This window comes from Mchenga conophoros, linkage group LG11 (assembly GCF_057382185.1).
Source record: "Mchenga conophoros isolate Kocher_MC1m ecotype Shallow Benthic linkage group LG11, M_conophoros_male_GT1.1, whole genome shotgun sequence".
In the NCBI taxonomy this organism is placed as follows: domain Eukaryota; kingdom Metazoa; phylum Chordata; class Actinopteri; order Cichliformes; family Cichlidae; genus Mchenga; species Mchenga conophoros.
The window spans coordinates 30,555,581-30,572,670 of record NC_140536.1 but is presented as its reverse complement, the minus strand read 5'-3'; the positions used below and the strand labels follow the sequence as shown (position 1 = coordinate 30,572,670).

General features: G+C 39.7%; 4 protein-coding genes across 4 annotated transcripts; all 4 read left to right on the top strand.

Moving 5' to 3' along the window:
• Positions 1–225: 225 nt before the first annotated feature.
• LOC146564563 (heat shock cognate 71 kDa protein-like) lies at positions 226–4,750 on the top strand. The gene is made up of 9 exons (XM_085292447.1): positions 226–362; positions 1,498–1,702; positions 1,863–2,068; positions 2,384–2,536; positions 2,609–3,164; positions 3,284–3,486; positions 3,608–3,806; positions 3,918–4,150; positions 4,342–4,750. The coding sequence occupies exons 2-9, from the start codon at positions 1,498–1,500 to the stop codon at positions 4,534–4,536; spliced, it is 1,950 nt and encodes a 649-aa protein (XP_085148573.1). The 5' UTR covers positions 226–362; the 3' UTR covers positions 4,537–4,750.
• Positions 4,751–5,244: 494 nt separating this feature from the next.
• On the top strand, positions 5,245–7,078 carry LOC146564562 (chymotrypsin-like protease CTRL-1). The gene is made up of 7 exons (XM_085292446.1): positions 5,245–5,340; positions 5,605–5,708; positions 5,835–5,914; positions 5,995–6,076; positions 6,176–6,356; positions 6,557–6,687; positions 6,883–7,078. The coding sequence occupies exons 1-7, from the start codon at positions 5,295–5,297 to the stop codon at positions 7,042–7,044; spliced, it is 786 nt and encodes a 261-aa protein (XP_085148572.1). The 5' UTR covers positions 5,245–5,294; the 3' UTR covers positions 7,045–7,078.
• Positions 7,079–7,994: 916 nt separating this feature from the next.
• LOC146564561 (chemerin-like receptor 1) lies at positions 7,995–10,660 on the top strand. Its single transcript, XM_085290389.1, has one exon. The coding sequence runs from the start codon at positions 7,998–8,000 to the stop codon at positions 8,994–8,996; it is 999 nt and encodes a 332-aa protein (XP_085146515.1). The 5' UTR covers positions 7,995–7,997; the 3' UTR covers positions 8,997–10,660.
• A 3,659-nt stretch (positions 10,661–14,319) lies between these two features.
• On the top strand, positions 14,320–15,888 carry LOC146564560 (prostaglandin D2 receptor 2-like). Its single transcript, XM_085290388.1, has one exon. The coding sequence runs from the start codon at positions 14,327–14,329 to the stop codon at positions 15,086–15,088; it is 762 nt and encodes a 253-aa protein (XP_085146514.1). The 5' UTR covers positions 14,320–14,326; the 3' UTR covers positions 15,089–15,888.
• Positions 15,889–17,090: the final 1,202 nt, after the last annotated feature.

Here is a 17,090-nt window from a genome sequence, read left to right as displayed (position 1 = left end):
ATTATCAATGTTCAGGAACTACCTTTCTTCATTACAGAGCATGTTCTGTAATGCCTATGTTCTGTAAAACTGGGAGAGAACCACAGAGTTAAAAATAGAGGCTTTTACATAGAAATCTATTTGGAGATTCGGAGAGAGAAGACGTGGATCGAGAACTTTCCTCAATGGGATCACCTGACACCCTCTCTCCTTGCACAGTGCTCTTTATACACTGGGGAACTGACACTCGTCCTCTTAGTCTGCCTGCCAGAAGAGGGGAAAGGAGTGCTGGAGAGAAGCTCAGACGGCTGTGTTGGGTGTTGAGCGAAAAAAAAGCATTTTAATTCTGTAAACTGTCAAGCGCTGAAAATTCAACAGCAAAGGTAACAAGAATAAAAAGCATAAATTGCTTTCTGGCCTTGCTTCATAGTCTGTCTTGCTTACTGCTTTCAACGTCTAACTGGCAGAAGTCAAATTCACAAGCAAGTGAGGCTTGCATGGTTCTTTTCAAACAATCGCATGACAAAATAAATCTAATTCTCTATGAAGAAAAGTGCTCACGTTTCTCAAATTTCCACAAAGGTCATGGGTGGTTTCTGTGTGGGTGGTTAATTTCCATGTAAAAACAGTCTTGCAACAAGTTTCAGATGTTGGTACAGTGCTGCCACAACAGTTTGTTAGCATTTTCTGCTCTGTGTTACCCAACTGGATAACAAGTGATAATTCAATAATAAGTTCTGTTTGCAACATATCTGGAGCCTTGGAGGAACAATGATTGACACATTTGCAGAAAGAAAACAGGAGATAAGCCAAGAAACGTTATGCTCTGTGATTTAGTGTAATAATCAACTGGGTGTTTGTGATTTTCACAGCTCCTAAAAGGGTCTTGCTCCCTTAGTTTGGCAATTAATTCAAAACACGACTCCAAGAACTGTGATAATAAGAGGACTACTTTGCTAATCCTTCTGAATGTCAATGCTGTCCATTTCTTTTTTCACATCATTAGTTTTAAAAGGAACCAGGCCAGGTTTGAGTCTCTGATTAACTGATCCCTGAAGATTTTTTGTCACAGTCCATTCATTACTATGCAGACATGAGGATACTCTATGTAATAAGTGAAAGCTATTTAGAGCCAGCTGTCGGAAAATAGATACACCGGTCACTACTGCAGGATTAGTGTAGCACATTTAAAAGCTTGAGTAAGACACTCTAGTATTATGTTGCCAAGGCAGAAGAGCAGTAGTATATGTTTCAAGTGTCAGCTGGTCATTTAAGTCACTGTGGTACTGTGACAGCACACCACCGCAAACCGGACCTCACGTGGTAGTGGTGTCTGGGCTTATGTAACAGCACCAGGTTCACCTTTCTAGATGCTTACAGTAACATTTTAAATAACATTTTCACACACAAAATGTTAGAACTATAAAAATACAAACAGATAATAATCCTTGGCTCAATAATGATGAGTATGTGCAAAAATGTGGGATTGCAGTACTACGTTTCTCTTCTGTGTCACAGATGTCTAAAGGACCAGCAGTGGGTATTGATCTAGGCACCACATATTCCTGTGTGGGAATCTTCCAGCATGGCAAAGTGGAGATCATTGCTAATGACCAAGGAAACAGGACGACACCCAGTTATGTGGCTTTCACAGACACAGAGAGACTTATTGGAGATGCCGCCAAGAACCAGGTGGCTATGAACCCAACCAACACTGTATTTGGTAAGAACTCCAATACCCAACCGACAAATCGGTTGAAGCAGTGATCAAATAAAAGTATTCTTTGTGTCCTCACTTTATAACCACGTAAATATTGTCGATACACTCCAAACTGAACATTACATTAACCAATTCGAATTTTTTCCATTAAATCTATTTCCAGATGCAAAGCGTCTGATTGGTCGTAAGTTTGACGATCTCGTGGTACAATCTGATATGAAGCACTGGCCCTTCAAAGTCATTAATGAGTCATCCAAACCTAAAGTGGAGGTTGAATATAAGGGTGAGATCAAAACCTTCTACGCAGAGGAGATATCCTCGATGGTCCTCACCAAAATGAAGGAGATTTCTGAAGCATATCTTGGCAAGGTAGATAAAAGTGAATGGATAACAGGATCGTTGAAATTCGGTGGAAAAGTTGGGTTTTATGCAGGAAAAAAACCCTGCAACTATCAGCAAACTAAACTGGCTAATCTTTCTAAATATGAATACTTCTCGAAAATATAATAGCACTGAAGATTAATGACTTTGACATGAAGCAGGTTCCCCAGGTTATCTAGTGTCTGTGGAGTCTGTATAGTAAATTATAGTTAGAGAAAGTGGTTCCTTACAGTTTTCATGTTTGCAGTTTCAGATCTAAAAAAAAATAAGCAATATTAACTTAGTGTCTTATTCTCTTTACAGCCTGTGACCAATGCAGTCATCACAGTTCCAGCTTACTTCAACGATTCCCAGCGTCAAGCCACCAAAGATGCTGGGGCCATCTCTGGCCTTAATGTACTGCGCATCATCAATGAGCCTACTGCTGCAGCTATTGCTTATGGACTGGACAAGAAGGTAAGCTAATTTTAAAATGTTCAGCTTTTGCTATTTTGGCTTCCTCTTTGTAATTCTCTCCTCTCAATTTAGGTCGGTGGGGAGCGCAATGTGCTTATCTTTGACCTCGGAGGTGGTACTTTTGATGTGTCAATCTTGACTATTGAGGACGGTATCTTTGAGGTGAAGGCCACTGCTGGTGACACACACTTGGGCGGTGAGGACTTTGACAACCGCATGGTGAACCATTTCACAGCTGAGTTTAAACGCAAGTTCAAAAAGGACATCATCAACAACAAGCGAGCCGTGCGTCGCCTCCGCACAGCCTGTGAACGCGCCAAGCGTACCCTTTCCAGCAGCACCCAGGCCAGCATCGAGATCGACTCGCTCTATGAAGGTACAGATTTCTACACTTCCATCACCAGGGCCCGTTTCGAAGAACTCAATGCAGACCTGTTCCGTGGAACCCTCGAGCCTGTGGAGAAGTCCCTGAGGGATGCCAAGATGGACAAGACACAGATCCATGATATTGTCCTGGTGGGCGGCTCCACACGTATCCCTAAGATTCAAAAGCTGCTCCAAGACTTTTTTAATGGTCGTGACCTCAATAAGAGCATTAACCCTGATGAGGCTGTCGCCTATGGTGCAGGTGGGTCTCTGCAGCATTTATCACTATATATTTGGCTATATTATTGGCACTATGGCTCAATAAAACAGAGCTGCTGACTGAAACCATAATCAGTTTAACTTTGTGGAAAATCTCCACAGCTGTGCAGGCCGCCATCTTGGCTGGGGATAAGTCTGAGAATGTACAGGACCTACTCCTGCTGGATGTCACACCCCTTTCCCTGGGAATCGAGACAGCTGGAGGAGTAATGACTGTCCTTATCAAGAGAAACACCACCATCCCCACTAAGCAAACCCAGACCTTTACCACCTATTCAGACAACCAGCCCGGTGTGCTCATTCAGGTACATCAGGGTTAAAGTTGTGTAACTGTTTAACCCTTATGCCCAGCTGCATTCTAGGTACTTGTGTACACTAAAACCTGACTCTGATACATTAAGCTACAATATGAATAATTGTTTTCAGGTGTATGAAGGTGAGAGAGCCATGACTAAGGACAATAACATCCTTGGGAAGTTTGAACTGACTGGTATTCCACCTGCTCCAAGAGGGGTTCCTCAGATCGAGGTGACCTTTGACATTGATGCAAATGGCATTCTCAATGTGTCTGCAGTGGACAAAAGCACTGGAAAGGAGAACAAAATAACTATCACCAATGACAAAGGTACAATTATGAAAAAATACATACTAATTCATATATCCAGCAGCAAATTTATTATGAAAAAATCAAATCCTATACATGAATGCAGGGGAAAAAAATTTAATTCTGTCACAGGCCGGTTGAGCAAAGAAGACATTGAGCGCATGGTGCAGGAAGCAGAGCAGTTCAGGGCTGAGGATGAAGTCCAGAGGGAGAAAGTGACAGCCAAGAATTCCCTTGAATCTCTCGCCTTTAACATGAAGAGCACCGTAGAGGATGAGAAACTCCAAGACAAGATCAGCCCAGAGGACAAGAAGACTATTGTGGACAAGTGCAACGAAGTCATTGCATGGCTGGACAGAAACCAGGTAAAAAGCCATGCCTTAAAAGTAGACCGAGGTTCCTCTTTATCTAAAATTGTGAAAGGAGTGAGCATTACATTGTATCAAAGTTATGAATCAATATCCTTTTTCCTTTTCCTGTCATATGCTTCCTGTCAACTCCTGACCCACAAAGCCTTCTGTCATAGTAGAGTATATTTGCTCTTTTCTTTCCCCAGATGGCAGAGAAGGAGGAGTATGATCACCAGCAGAAGGAACTGGAGAAGGTGTGCAACCCTATCATCTCTAAACTATATCAAGGGGGCATGCCAGGAGCAATGCCAGGAGGAATGCCAGGAGGAATGCCCGGTGGCTTCCCTGGCGGTGCAGGAGGTGGCTCCTCTTCTGGCCCAACTATCGAGGAAGTTGACTGAACTCAGTGTTTTTTACTATTTGCCAATAGATATTCACCTTACCTAGTACACATCTGATAAATATCTAGTCAAGTTTATAACAAATGTTTTGCAATATCTAAGCACACATCACATTCAATATCCAGATGCATATTTAGATAGTTTAAAAGTCACACCTTTGTATCAATGCTTTTTTATGCAAAAAATCAATAAATATCAACAGTAAAATTCTGATTTGAAAACTTTAACGTGTGTATCTTCTCATTTGTGAAACTAAGGTATGCACAGAGACACTCAACTTGCAGCTGTAGAAAAGTGCAGATAAAACTGGTTCCTGTAAACGAACCACATGTGATCTGATCAGTATCTTTTTCCTGCCTATTAACAAGAAATATTTACAGGAAATATTGCCACATTGAAAGAAGGTCGATGTTAAAAAGAGGTGAGATGTTGACTGTAAATGTGTGAGTTTGAAAGATAAGATGCAAGCAAGAGCATGTACCTTGGAACATCTTGATCAAAGGTCAATGAAAGGTTTTTCCTGTCTATTACATGACAACTTGGTGCTTTTGCCTTTCAGCAAAATGAATTTAGAATTCAGCAAAAACTGAGTTTATCACCAGATGCCATTTTCCCATACTGTGGGCACATGAAAGGGGGGATTGTGGGTGGGGCATGAAGACCTACACATGCAGTTCAGGGTCAAGCGTATTGGATGTGCATATAAAAGCAAGTGTGCCCCATATCTGAAACTCGGGAATCACGACCGAAACACAAACATGTTCTTGATCATCAGTTGCTTTGCTCTTGTGGCCTCTGCATTGGGTGAGTGATTTGTGATTTCATGACAAAGAAATTTGCTACCACACTCTGAGATCTGTGGTGGTAGTTGTGGATTTTACTCTTGCTGTTTGACTAGCTGCACAAAAGTAAACACTTTACACACTGGTCAGCTGTGTGCGAAAATGGGAAACACAGTTAAGCATTTTGTGCACCACCAAAAAAGACAAGTACAAAAATACATACAGAATTAACTCTGACACTTTTTGTCAAATAACTTTGAGCTTTTTTTATGTCACTGGGTCTCAGGGTGTGGAGTGCCTGCTATCAAGCCCCAAGTGAGTGGATACAACAAGATTGTGAACGGGGAAAATGCTGTGTCTGGCTCCTGGCCTTGGCAGGTTTCGCTTCAGGTAGTTTCAGTTATTTACTACTCACAAACAATGTGGTTTTGCTACAGTCACAATTTACAACAACTTATTTCATTTTAAATTAAAATGTAGAAGTTTGTTACAGATATTTTTTTTTCTTTATTGCAGGATAGCACTGGATTCCACTTCTGTGGAGCTTCACTGATCAACCAGTACTGGGTTGTCACTGCTGCTCACTGCGGTGTGAAGTAAGTCACTTGAGTGCTGTAGCAACACAATAAGTCTTCCAACACTTTGATCATCCACCTGATTTATTTCTTTTTTTTAGTCCATCACGCCACCGTGTGATCCTGGGAGAACATGATCGGCAGTACAATAGCGAGCCAATTCAGGTCATGTACATTTCTAGGGTGAGCTATAATACAACACAAATGAAAGTTGTCTTCATCAAAGCCCTTGTCTGAATCGTATTATATTTGTGTGTGGTTTATCCTCACCTCTTCATCTAGGCCATCACTCACCCCTACTACAACTCCCAGAACTTTAACAATGACATCACTCTTCTGAGGCTGTCCTCCCCAGCACAGTATACTTCCCGTGTGTCACCTGTGTGCCTGATGTCTTCCACCAGCAGCATCCCCTCTGGAACCAAATGTGTCACCACTGGATGGGGCCGGACTGGAGTAACATGTGAGTTTTTTTCCAACGGGTAAATTGAGATAATCATCTCACAATACACTGGTGTAAAAAACTTAGTTTACAAAAAGGTAATGCAGATAAATAAATGAATAATATACACTGCTGCATAGTTCCTGGAGAAAAATGTGAAAGACTTTGTTTGCAATTAGACTAATTCTTTTTATTCCTATCCTTTTTTTTGTTTTTCTCAGCAAGCCCTCGCTTCCTCCAGCAGACCGCCCTGCCTCTGATCAGCCCTGATCAGTGCAAGAGCTACTGGGGTTACAACAGAATCACTGATGCCATGATCTGTGCTGGTGCTTCTGGAGTGTCTTCCTGTCAGGTAACAACCACTTCAAAATGATTATGACAATGATCAGAAATACTCTTAGAAGGTCAAATTTTAGGGGGTAGCTCAGAATTTTCAGAAAATGCAGAAATTAAATGCATCACTGCTGAATAATATCAAGAGCATGATAAAAATATAATATTTTCTTTTATATCAACAAAGTAAAAACATCCCCTTTGTCTACTTTAGGGTGACTCTGGTGGCCCTCTGGTCTGTGAGAGCAGTGGTGTATGGTACCTCACTGGTATTGTGTCCTGGGGAACCTCTAACTGCAATGTCTACACCCCTGCTGTGTATTCTCGTGTGTCCTACCTGCGCAGCTGGGTCGACCAAACAATTGCTAATAACTGAAGCTTAAGAAAAAAATAAATAAATCAGCAAAACACACATGTGTAGGCTTCCCTTTAATATACTGCTAGCAAAATAAATAAGAGCACACCACGTTTCCCATCTTTCCATCAATGATTACAATATTATCGGTAAATGAATAACAATCGCACTAGTATTTTACTAGTTATTACTATTACAACTGACATTTGATGTTAGCAAATCCCACAATACTGATGTTTGGTGAATTTGTGACAAACAGAACAATAGATTTCTAAAACAGCTACTGTTGGTTTGTTGTTTTTCATGCCCATCTGATAAGCCAGAGAGTGAGGGTGATTGGGTAGGATAGTGAAAGTGGTTACTAAAGACTGCATAGCAGAACTAAAATGTTGGAAACCACACACTATAACAAGACAGACCTTGTACAGTATTACACATGTAAGGCGTCTCCCACTTTTGAAGCATAATTACAAAAGTGTTGCAGCATTAGCATATTCTGGGGTGTTGCTGGTTTTCTATCAGCTCATTTCTGCGTGCGTTGCTTCATTTGCTACCGCGTAAACTAAAAGGGAAGAGTAATCAAAGACTTCTAGAAGAGGCAGTAAAGACAGAATCTCTCAGCTAAAAGAAACATGGGGACTGGTAAGATACTTACATGCCTGTTGTCAGTTCTCACTAAAACAGAAATTTAGTTAAAGCTGTGCACATGTTAAGTTACACAAACTGAAACGCATGATCTTGTGATATGGTGCATAGATCATGTGCCAATACTTTAATATACATATATAAAATCTGCAAAGCACTTATTTTGTGTGTGCGTGTATATATTATATTATATTATATTATATTATATTATATTATATTATATTATATTATATTATATTATATTATGTGTTAAAATAATAATACAATATTTCACAGGTCAATCTACACTGGAATCAGCTTCGACATACATACAAAGAGCCGCCATTATCATGTACTGCTTGATATTTATAGTTGGAACTCTGGGCAACGCTCTGGTTATCTACGTGACTGGATTCAAAATGAAGAAAACTGTAAACTCAATTTGGTTTCTTAACTTGGCCATAGCTGACTTCCTTTTCACAGCCTTCCTGATATTCTCAGTCATTTCTCTCTCTCAGAGTCACCAGTGGCCTTTTGGACAATTCGTGTGCAAGCTCAACACCTTTGTGAGTTTAGTCAACATGTTTGCCAGCATCTTTACTCTGACAGCTATAAGTTTGGATCGTTGTTTGTCCATCTGGGTGGTGGTGTGGGCACAGAACAAACGCACAGTCTGCAAAGCTCGGCTCATATGTGCTGGTATCTGGGTGACTGCTGCGATCTGCAGCACTCCTTATGCCACTTTTCGCACCGTGTTAGGAGATAATGGGACATATTACTGTGGTTATTCTATGACACATGAACAAAAATGGAGTCTCCACATTTTTCGCTTTCTTATGGGCTTTGTGATCCCATTCCTGGTAATAGTCATCTCTTATGTGGCCATAGGGATCCGTGCAATGCGCATGCAGAGAACAAGGAGAAGGAGATCTCGCAGAATCATTTTCTCCATCATTTTTGCATTCTTCATCTGCTGGTTACCCTTCCATGTTTTTAACTTTATAGAATTAAAGGCTGTGAATAACCCAGACCTCTGGACCATTGTTAGAATCATGGGTCCTCTGACTGTGAGTCTGGCTTTTCTGAACAGCTGCCTGAACCCCATCCTCTATGTTTTCATGTGTGAAGAATTCACGAAGAAGCTTCGGCAGTCCATATGTTTTGTACTTGAGAGTGCTCTGGCAGAGGACCACGTGTCATTTATCTTCACTCACTCCATGTCATCAACATTTTCAAGGATTTCCCGAAAGTCAGACGCTGCCACGACTTTAGAGAAGCTCAACCCAGCTGCTTTTGAATCCTGCACAGAAAGCAAAGTAGTCATCACTGAAAAGACACTTAGCACTTAATAAGATCTCACCAATAGATGATGAAATAAATCAATAATGCAAGACGTTCATCTCATCTCTTTGAAACATACAGTATAATGTTGGTACCCTGGCTCTGATTATTATGGGTGTCCTATAAGTCTGTTGGGGTAAGGCACAATATAATTATGCATGAAACCATAATCAAATCAGTCGGATTAAGTTCTTGATTAATCGATTAATGTAACATATAACACAAGTTTTTTAAAAAGAAAATAAGACTTCTATACTGTGGTTTTGAAGGTCTTGGATTTCTATCATTTGAATGTCAAAATTTTTACATCATTTTTATATTTGTATATATATATCTACATTTTATTGCTCCAGCTTCTTTAACCATGTAAATCACTATCAACATCTATAAAACTGTGACAAGTGACTGAACAGTGATTGAGTTTTTTGCATTTTTCTTTTGTCTGGTAAAGAAAAACATGATAAAAGGGTGCATTTGACTGACAAACCTTACTTGCGCCCTGGCAACCGCTGTTTTATCTTACAGGATATCATGGTGCTGTATACTTCTTGCATTTGCAAAATGGAACACATTGCGTAAATCAAAGTACACCACAAACCACAAAAACATCACTTTTAAAACAAAACAACGATGAAAACAGGTCCCAAAAATGACCAACATTAATATTATTTGTAAGCTATTAAACCATGAAGTGTGGTACATGAACCTGAGATTTAAACAGCATCTATCTTATCTTGCTGCACAGATGTGCTGTGCTTGCTTCTTTTTTCTTGTGGTTTTTTTTATTATCAGAACAACACCTGCTTCACTATTCATGCTAAAACTAAAAATGGAACTCAGTAGCAATAAAAACATTGTTACATTTTTTTCTTACCACAATGTTGCTGAAAAACATTTTGCAATATCGCTAAACGCAAAACTACAATCCTACAATGGCGACTGTATGATTTACATTATTAGATTCAAAAACTGTAAAATTATACAATATTTATCTGTCCCTTTAGCACATTAAACTCAGTCATTGTTAAAATTCCAATAAATCCAATATTGCTCAAGAAAAACAATTCCACAAATGCTACATTCACACCCAGTTTTCCATTCTCCAGTGTGAAAATGTTAGAAGAAGGACAAGCAGTGTATTCAGAGTTGGCTTACAAGCTCAACCCTGACAACCCATCCTTTTGAACACATTGTCCCAAAACTGGTCATCTGTGATCACTCCCTTTGTCAAGCTGTTTAGAAATGAAACATGTGTATATAAAAACTCGAAATGCCAAAGACTGCAATTGTCTTTGTCTAATGTTTCTTTAATTCTATATAAGCAAGTTAACGGGTGGCATTCATGGAGGATCTGAAGTGTCAGTAAAATTAGATTTTGGAAAGCCAACAACCTAGACTCATCAGCCACTTTATTGGGCACGCCTGTTAAACTGCGTGTTAAGGCAAATTTCTAACCAGTCAATCACATGACAGCAAATCACTGTAATGTTTGGTACTGCTTAGAATCTGGCTAAGGATTCAATATGCACTGAGACACACAGAACTGCAATACCAAGCAAACACCATCTCCATAGACACAGTGGCCATGGAAACAAAACAACACCATATAGAAGGCTTCTGTGCAAATGTGAGTAAATGCTGACTGGGCCTTTGTCTTTATAGGAAATAGTGTTACAGGAATTTGATGACATATATATATATATATATATATATATATATATATATATATATATATATATATATATATATATAGAGAGAGAGAGAGAGAGAGAGAGAGAGAGAGAGAGAGACATGTATTCAGTTTTGTACCACTGGCGCACTATGACAAGCAGACAAATTCCTCATTTGGGTAAAACCTTGGTGATAAATGTAATTTTGTTTGTGATTGCGATTCTGGCGAGCTACTTCATCAGGCCAGGTCTCTGCAGGCTATTGTGTCTAAAGTATCTGAAGCTTCACAAGCTCTAATGCTGCTTTTGGTACATCTTCACTGTATGATTTCTGTATAAACTTTTGTATAACCTGCTTAAGATGGAGCAAGTATGTGTCAGCATGAGCTTGTGAAAACTGCTTAGCTAGGCCTAACAATGTTTCACTATGTTATCTGTTAACTGTTTTGCTCAGAAGGATGAAGTGCACGGCCAGCGCCAGGTGGTGGCCTGGGAAAGGATAGTGGGAGTCTTGTTTGTGCAGCAACAGCCCAGGCTGGACAAAAGACTGTTGTAACTGAAACGATATACAGTTTGTGGGATGTTATAAACATGCTTGTCCCGAGGTTAGAATGCTCATTACTATGAACCTGTCATGTTTGGGAGTGTGTATGTGTATTCTCCTGCGCAGTAATAAATAGTTTGTGTCATGGTCCCCGTGTCTGCCCGGCCGGCTCGACAAGGCCACATGTGTTTTTGTGTACGTTCTCCTCTTGCCTCCCCGCCAGGGCGGAGCTCACTGCGGGCTCCCGCCCTCGGCGTACACACCTGTGTCTCATCAGGCACCAATTACAGGTTGGACACTTAAGGCAGGGACGCAGACAGTCTCATCGCTGGATGATTGTGTGAGACACGTTAGTGAATCTCAGCTTTGTCATCTCTAGCTCTGTGAAGTTTGTCTGTGATTTCTGCGTTAGCGTAACCCACCTTTTTCTGTGCACAGTTTCCCCGGAGCCGTGACCAACCCGACGTGTGAACCTTTGTGAAGAGAGGAGCAAGAGTGAACGTGATTCCCTTCCCGGACTTTCCTTTATGACCCTGGACCACCGCTATTCCCTCACTCTATATATCTGTACCTGGTGACTTTGTAAATAAACATTGTTTCTTGCATTGACCTCTGCTCTGTGCCTGAGTCCTACTACAGTCCGTGACAGTTTGATCACAGCTCTTTCAGTGTTGCAGACTTTATTTACAAAATTCCACGACAAAAGACAACAAGGAAAAGCACAAATACTAAAAATGAATGCAGACACATTTGCAACTGTGGTATTGGAGCTGTCCTGTTGGGATCTATGTGTAGCTGGTCAGTAAGTTCAGTATTTGTTACCTCTTTGTCACCCACTCATTTTCTGGATTGGATTTGTACTCAGACATGCACAGATGATCTTGAGAAGTTTGTGTTAACTATTGAGAAAATGAAATTGTGGGCCTTTTAAAGAATCTCCAGGAAAAATCTGTAAATAAAAGATTAATCTTATTGTGAAAATAAAATATTTCATATGAGTCATTTAGTACCTCCCACGTTAATTTGACCAATATAATGTGACAGCCTTCTATCCACCAAGACAGGTTTTATGACCTTTAATAATGCTTGCACATCCAATCTGTCGGCGTAGGTTGAGATCTAGTGACTGTGGAGGCCATTTGAGTACAGTGAACTCATGTTAAACTAGTTCAAGAAACTACAGCAATCCTCCAGTAGTCTGTGGAATGTAAACAATGCTCGGTTGGTACTTAGTGTATTTAAGTGTGCAAAAAAATGGGTGGATCCATTCTGTCATAATATTTACACCAAATTCTGATCCTATAACAGAGACTGAGGCTCATCAGACCTGGCAAAGCTTTTTGGCTTCTGAGTGGCCAGAGGATTATCATGAAGGCTTTACACAGGAACTGTTTTTTATGTTGTTGAGGTGCAGAGAGTAAACGTGCTGCTGGGAACGTTATCCATCTCCATCTTGGTGATTCCGAACCACATAATGAAAACTCACGTTACGTTTTTTCAGATGATTCTCTGTAAATCCTAAAGATGGCTGTGTGGGAAAATTACTGTAGAATATGCAGCAGTTTCTGCAGTAGTTTCTGAAAAACTCAGGTTAGTTTTTAATTCTACCAAAGTCCACTATTTAGATTGAGAAAAGTTCATATAATTATTTAGCCTTGTTGTGCAAACAAGCCTGCATAACTTAATAAATATATAACTTGAAAAATAACAAACCTAAAAAGGAACACTAGGTACGAGATACATGAGGACCTGTGATACGGTGATACTTTTGGTAAACAACCATTTGACTAACGTGTGTCTCACCTGCTCTTGTTCCATCTCTGTTCCTCTCTCTCCCTCTTTGTGCTGACAATCATCAAATCTACAGTTGAAACCAGATATTTACACACTCTTCAGATAAAAACAGATACACTTTTTTAATTGTAATATCAAATCAGACTAAATGTTTCTTTTTTTTTAGATTGATAAATATAAAAACATATTTGTTAACTTTAAGAGTAAAGAGAGAAACTATCTGTATTTCTTAATTGTAAATGGCACCAAATTGTATTCAAAATGGAGCCACACTTATGGAGCTCCACAATTCTTTTCCTGGTGTTTTGGTTGACATCTCTTGATTTTCCCATTTCAAAGAAACAGGCTCTGTGTTTTGCCTTATATGCATTGTTACGGATTCAAATATTGGGGATGGATACAAGAGGAAAAACCAAAATAACAACACTGGTCCGGCCGGGTTGAATCAAACGATGATTTTAATGATCACACGCGTGGGAGATGGACACCGTACGCAGACAGCATCAGATCTCACCTCAAAAACCACATCACAATAGTTTTATGAAATCAGGGTATTAGAACGCCCCCTCATGCGTAAGACAGGTACAATACAATCAATGTTGACAGTTATTTGACACAGCAAAGGAACATTCTCTCCATCCCGAGGACAGGCACTGACTCCCGCTTATCTCCTGGAGCCAACCGTCCCCTATGGAGACACAACATTGCAGCTACAAGGATTTCCAGGTTTGTTAAGGTGATCAGTGTGTAATGCTCTGAAGCAAGTATGTAATATTGTTTAATCAACTGCCACTACTTAAAACATAACAAAAGATATAACTGAATATAAGATCACAAAGAATAACATGATATCAGTGTTGTGTAAGCGCGTGTGGCCTTCCATGCTCGAAGCCTCTCCCCTCCATAGATCAGCCAGACATCGCGCTGACTGTAGCTTTTAACCCTTATTAACTTGAGCACAACTCTATAATGAGCAACAAACTGCAATATGTATGAGATGATCATGGTTACACCTGCAATGAAAGATCATATGATTATTCTGCCACCTGTAAATAGAAGATTAACCTGAGGTTATAACAATCATTGTAATACAAATGTTAATGTTGTCATGATCCTGGGCCATATTGGCCCAGCATTCTTAGTTTTCTTGTATTTTTGTATTTTGTTCCTTATTTATGCCGTGGTTCCTAGGTTCTGTTAAGATGTTCCTTATTTGATTACCCCCTGTGTGCCCCTCTGTGTATCTGTGAGTCCTCGTTTCTCCTTGTGTTTCATTCAATGTTTTGGACAATTCGTGTGCAAGCTCAACAACTTTGTCACTTTAGTCAACATGTTTGCCAGCATCTTTACTCTGACAGCTATAAGTTTGGATCGTTGTTTGTCCATCTGGGTGGTGGTGTGGGCACAGAACAAACGCACAGTCTGCAAAGCTCGGCTCATATGTGCTGGTATCTGGGTGACTGCTGCGATCTGCAGCACTCCTTATGCCACTTTTCGCACCGTGTTAGGAGATAATGGGACATATTACTGTGGTTATTCTATGACACATGAACAAAAATGGAGTCTCCACATTTTTCGCTTTCTTATGGGCTTTGTGATCCCATTCCTGGTAATAGTCATCTCTTATGTGGCCATAGGGATCTGTGCAATGCGCATGCAGAGAACAAGGAGAAGGAGATCTCACAGGATCATTTTCTCCATCATTTTTGCATTCTTCATCTGCTGGTTACCCTTCCATGTTTTTAACTTTATAGAATTAAAGGCTGTGAATAACCCAGACCTCAGGAACATTGTTAGAATCATGGGTCCTCTGACTTTGAGTCTGGCTTTTCTGAACAGCTGCCTGAACCCCATCCTCTATGTTTTCATGTGTGAAGAATTCACGAAGAAGCTTCGGCAGTCCGTATGTTTTGTACTTGAGAGTGCTCTGGCAGAGGACCATGTGTCCAGTCACTGTACGTCATCAACCATTTCAAAAATGTCTCAAAATTTTGATCCTGCTGCAACTTTAAAAATAATTGACCCAGCCATTTATGAAAACATCCCAGTAAGCAACGTGATCATCACTGAGGAGATTCCGGTCTCCGAGTAAAATCAACACACAGCAACAAAATCCAGTGTAACAAAAGGCAATGTAAAAAGGAATTCATTGATTTTTAATCCAAAACTTTCACATCAGATTATAACATAAAGTACATTCATGCACAGAAACACAAAGCACGTGTTTTTGTCTTGTCATATTATTAGACAAGCAAGAAAGAGTCAGAGTAACTGAAAACCCATGTTATTGTGCTGCAGCTTGGAGTTATAGCTATTGAGTTCTTGATTAAAACAAAGGATTAATTCAATTCAATTTTATTTATATAGCGCCAAATCACAACAAAAGTCGCCTCAAGGCGCTTCATAGATACAGAGAAAAACCCAACAATCATATGACCCCCTATGAGCAAGCACTTTGGCAACAGTGGGAAGGAAAAACTCCCTTTTAACAGGAAGAAACCTCCGGCAGAACCAGGCTCAGGGAGGGGCAGCCATCTGCTGCGACCGGTTGGGGTGAGAGAAGGATGACATGAAGTATTACATGAAGCGTTTTTTTTTTCTTTCTTTGGAGAGGGGGTTGTTTTTGTTTCTTTTTTTGAACTTTATATTGTTCATAGAAATTGGATTGCCATCATTAAATTTCCTTTGAGAAAAGTTATATATGTTTCTAAGTAAGCTTTTAATACTCCTGCTCATCAACCAGTTTTTTCTTTATGATCAGAATTCATAATGATGTCAGAAGACACTGAACTTTAATAGAGCATTATGATTTTGTTACACTTGTATATAAAATAAAAGAATAAAAACATTCTGATGAAGTCTGATTCTGAGTCTGATTCTGTTTATCTGGACGTAGCGTTTTCAGTGGGAGAAATGTTTCGACACTCATCCCATTGTCTTCTTCAGTCTCAGCTGGCTGCAGTTTTCCCCAATCTTTTAAACAGTATATTTGCATAATGACTGAAACCTGCCCACTGAAGGAACAGTGGGCTGGGAGGTCAGTTTCTTAATCTTAATTATGCAGATTCTCATGACCATTGATCAACAACCACTGACCAAAACCCACCGATCAAAGGCCATGAGCAGTGTTGGGTGTAATGCGTTACTAAGTAACGAGTTACTGTAATTAAATTACTTTTCCACTGAAAAAGTAGAGTAACTAATTACTGTTCATTTTTAGGTATTTTAATTACAGTTACTTACAATGTACTTGTGTTACATTGTAAAATAATTAAACTCGCTGAAATCATTATTTAATTTCAATCATTTGTCTTCTAAATGTAGACGTAAACTCTGCCGCTTTAACATCGCTGTAGTGCAGCTGCACGTCATTTCGCGCCACTTTGCTGCATAGTCGTATTCTAAAGCAGAATATGTAGGACTCGGCTGAAGCGAGTGGCTGTTTTTTGAAATAGAAATATTCCCGTCTCTTCACTTTTCTGAAACAAGCAGACAAGAATATTACAGTAATATGTAAGCTATGTCCTAGGGAGAAAAAAACTATCGGCTGCTGTTAATAGCATGAGTAATCTACTGAAGCGCCTGACACGAGAGCATAGACGAACACTTCTGAGTGATCCTTGTTCATCATCCATGGACAACTCCTGCTAAGCAGGCAAAACCTGATTTTATTTCAGCAGCACAGAAAGCGTCTGAAGGTGATCTTAAAAAAATTATTGCAGTCTATATTGTGGAAGAGATGCTACCGCTGCGTACAGTAGACTGAACTCAACAGCATCATTTTTTAACTGAATTTTACTGTTTGTATTGACACTTGTTAACAACATACCAAACATACACTATAATGTTAATTGGTAAATCTATGAACGATTTTTAAATGATCTCTAAAACTATTAGCATATGTGTGTCTTTCATGTCCATCTGATAAGTCAAGTGACCTTTTGTGTAGCAGAAGCACAATGTAGGTAACCACAAATGGGACTCTCTACAGCAAAATATGCAAGAAGGGTACAATAGTTAGCTATAAAATAATACTCTATTAAGACTTGTCATCACAAAAATGTTCATTCAGTTCAGGCAAATGTTGTTGCATT

Coding starts and splice junctions, on each gene's coding strand:
- LOC146564563 (XM_085292447.1), top strand. CDS start 1,498: ATGTCTAAAGGACCAGCAGTGGGTATTGATCTAGGCACCACATATTCC. Junction 3,807..3,917: donor AACTATCACCAATGACAAAG/GTACAATTATGA, acceptor ATTCTGTCACAG/GCCGGTTGAGCAAAGAAGAC. Junction 4,151..4,341: donor CATGGCTGGACAGAAACCAG/GTAAAAAGCCAT, acceptor TTCTTTCCCCAG/ATGGCAGAGAAGGAGGAGTA.
- LOC146564562 (XM_085292446.1), top strand. CDS start 5,295: ATGTTCTTGATCATCAGTTGCTTTGCTCTTGTGGCCTCTGCATTGG. Junction 5,341..5,604: donor TCTTGTGGCCTCTGCATTGG/GTGAGTGATTTG, acceptor ACTGGGTCTCAG/GGTGTGGAGTGCCTGCTATC. Junction 5,915..5,994: donor GCTGCTCACTGCGGTGTGAA/GTAAGTCACTTG, acceptor TCTTTTTTTTAG/TCCATCACGCCACCGTGTGA.
- LOC146564561 (XM_085290389.1), top strand. CDS start 7,998: ATGTACTGCTTGATATTTATAGTTGGAACTCTGGGCAACGCTCTGGTT.
- LOC146564560 (XM_085290388.1), top strand. CDS start 14,327: ATGTTTGCCAGCATCTTTACTCTGACAGCTATAAGTTTGGATCGTTGT.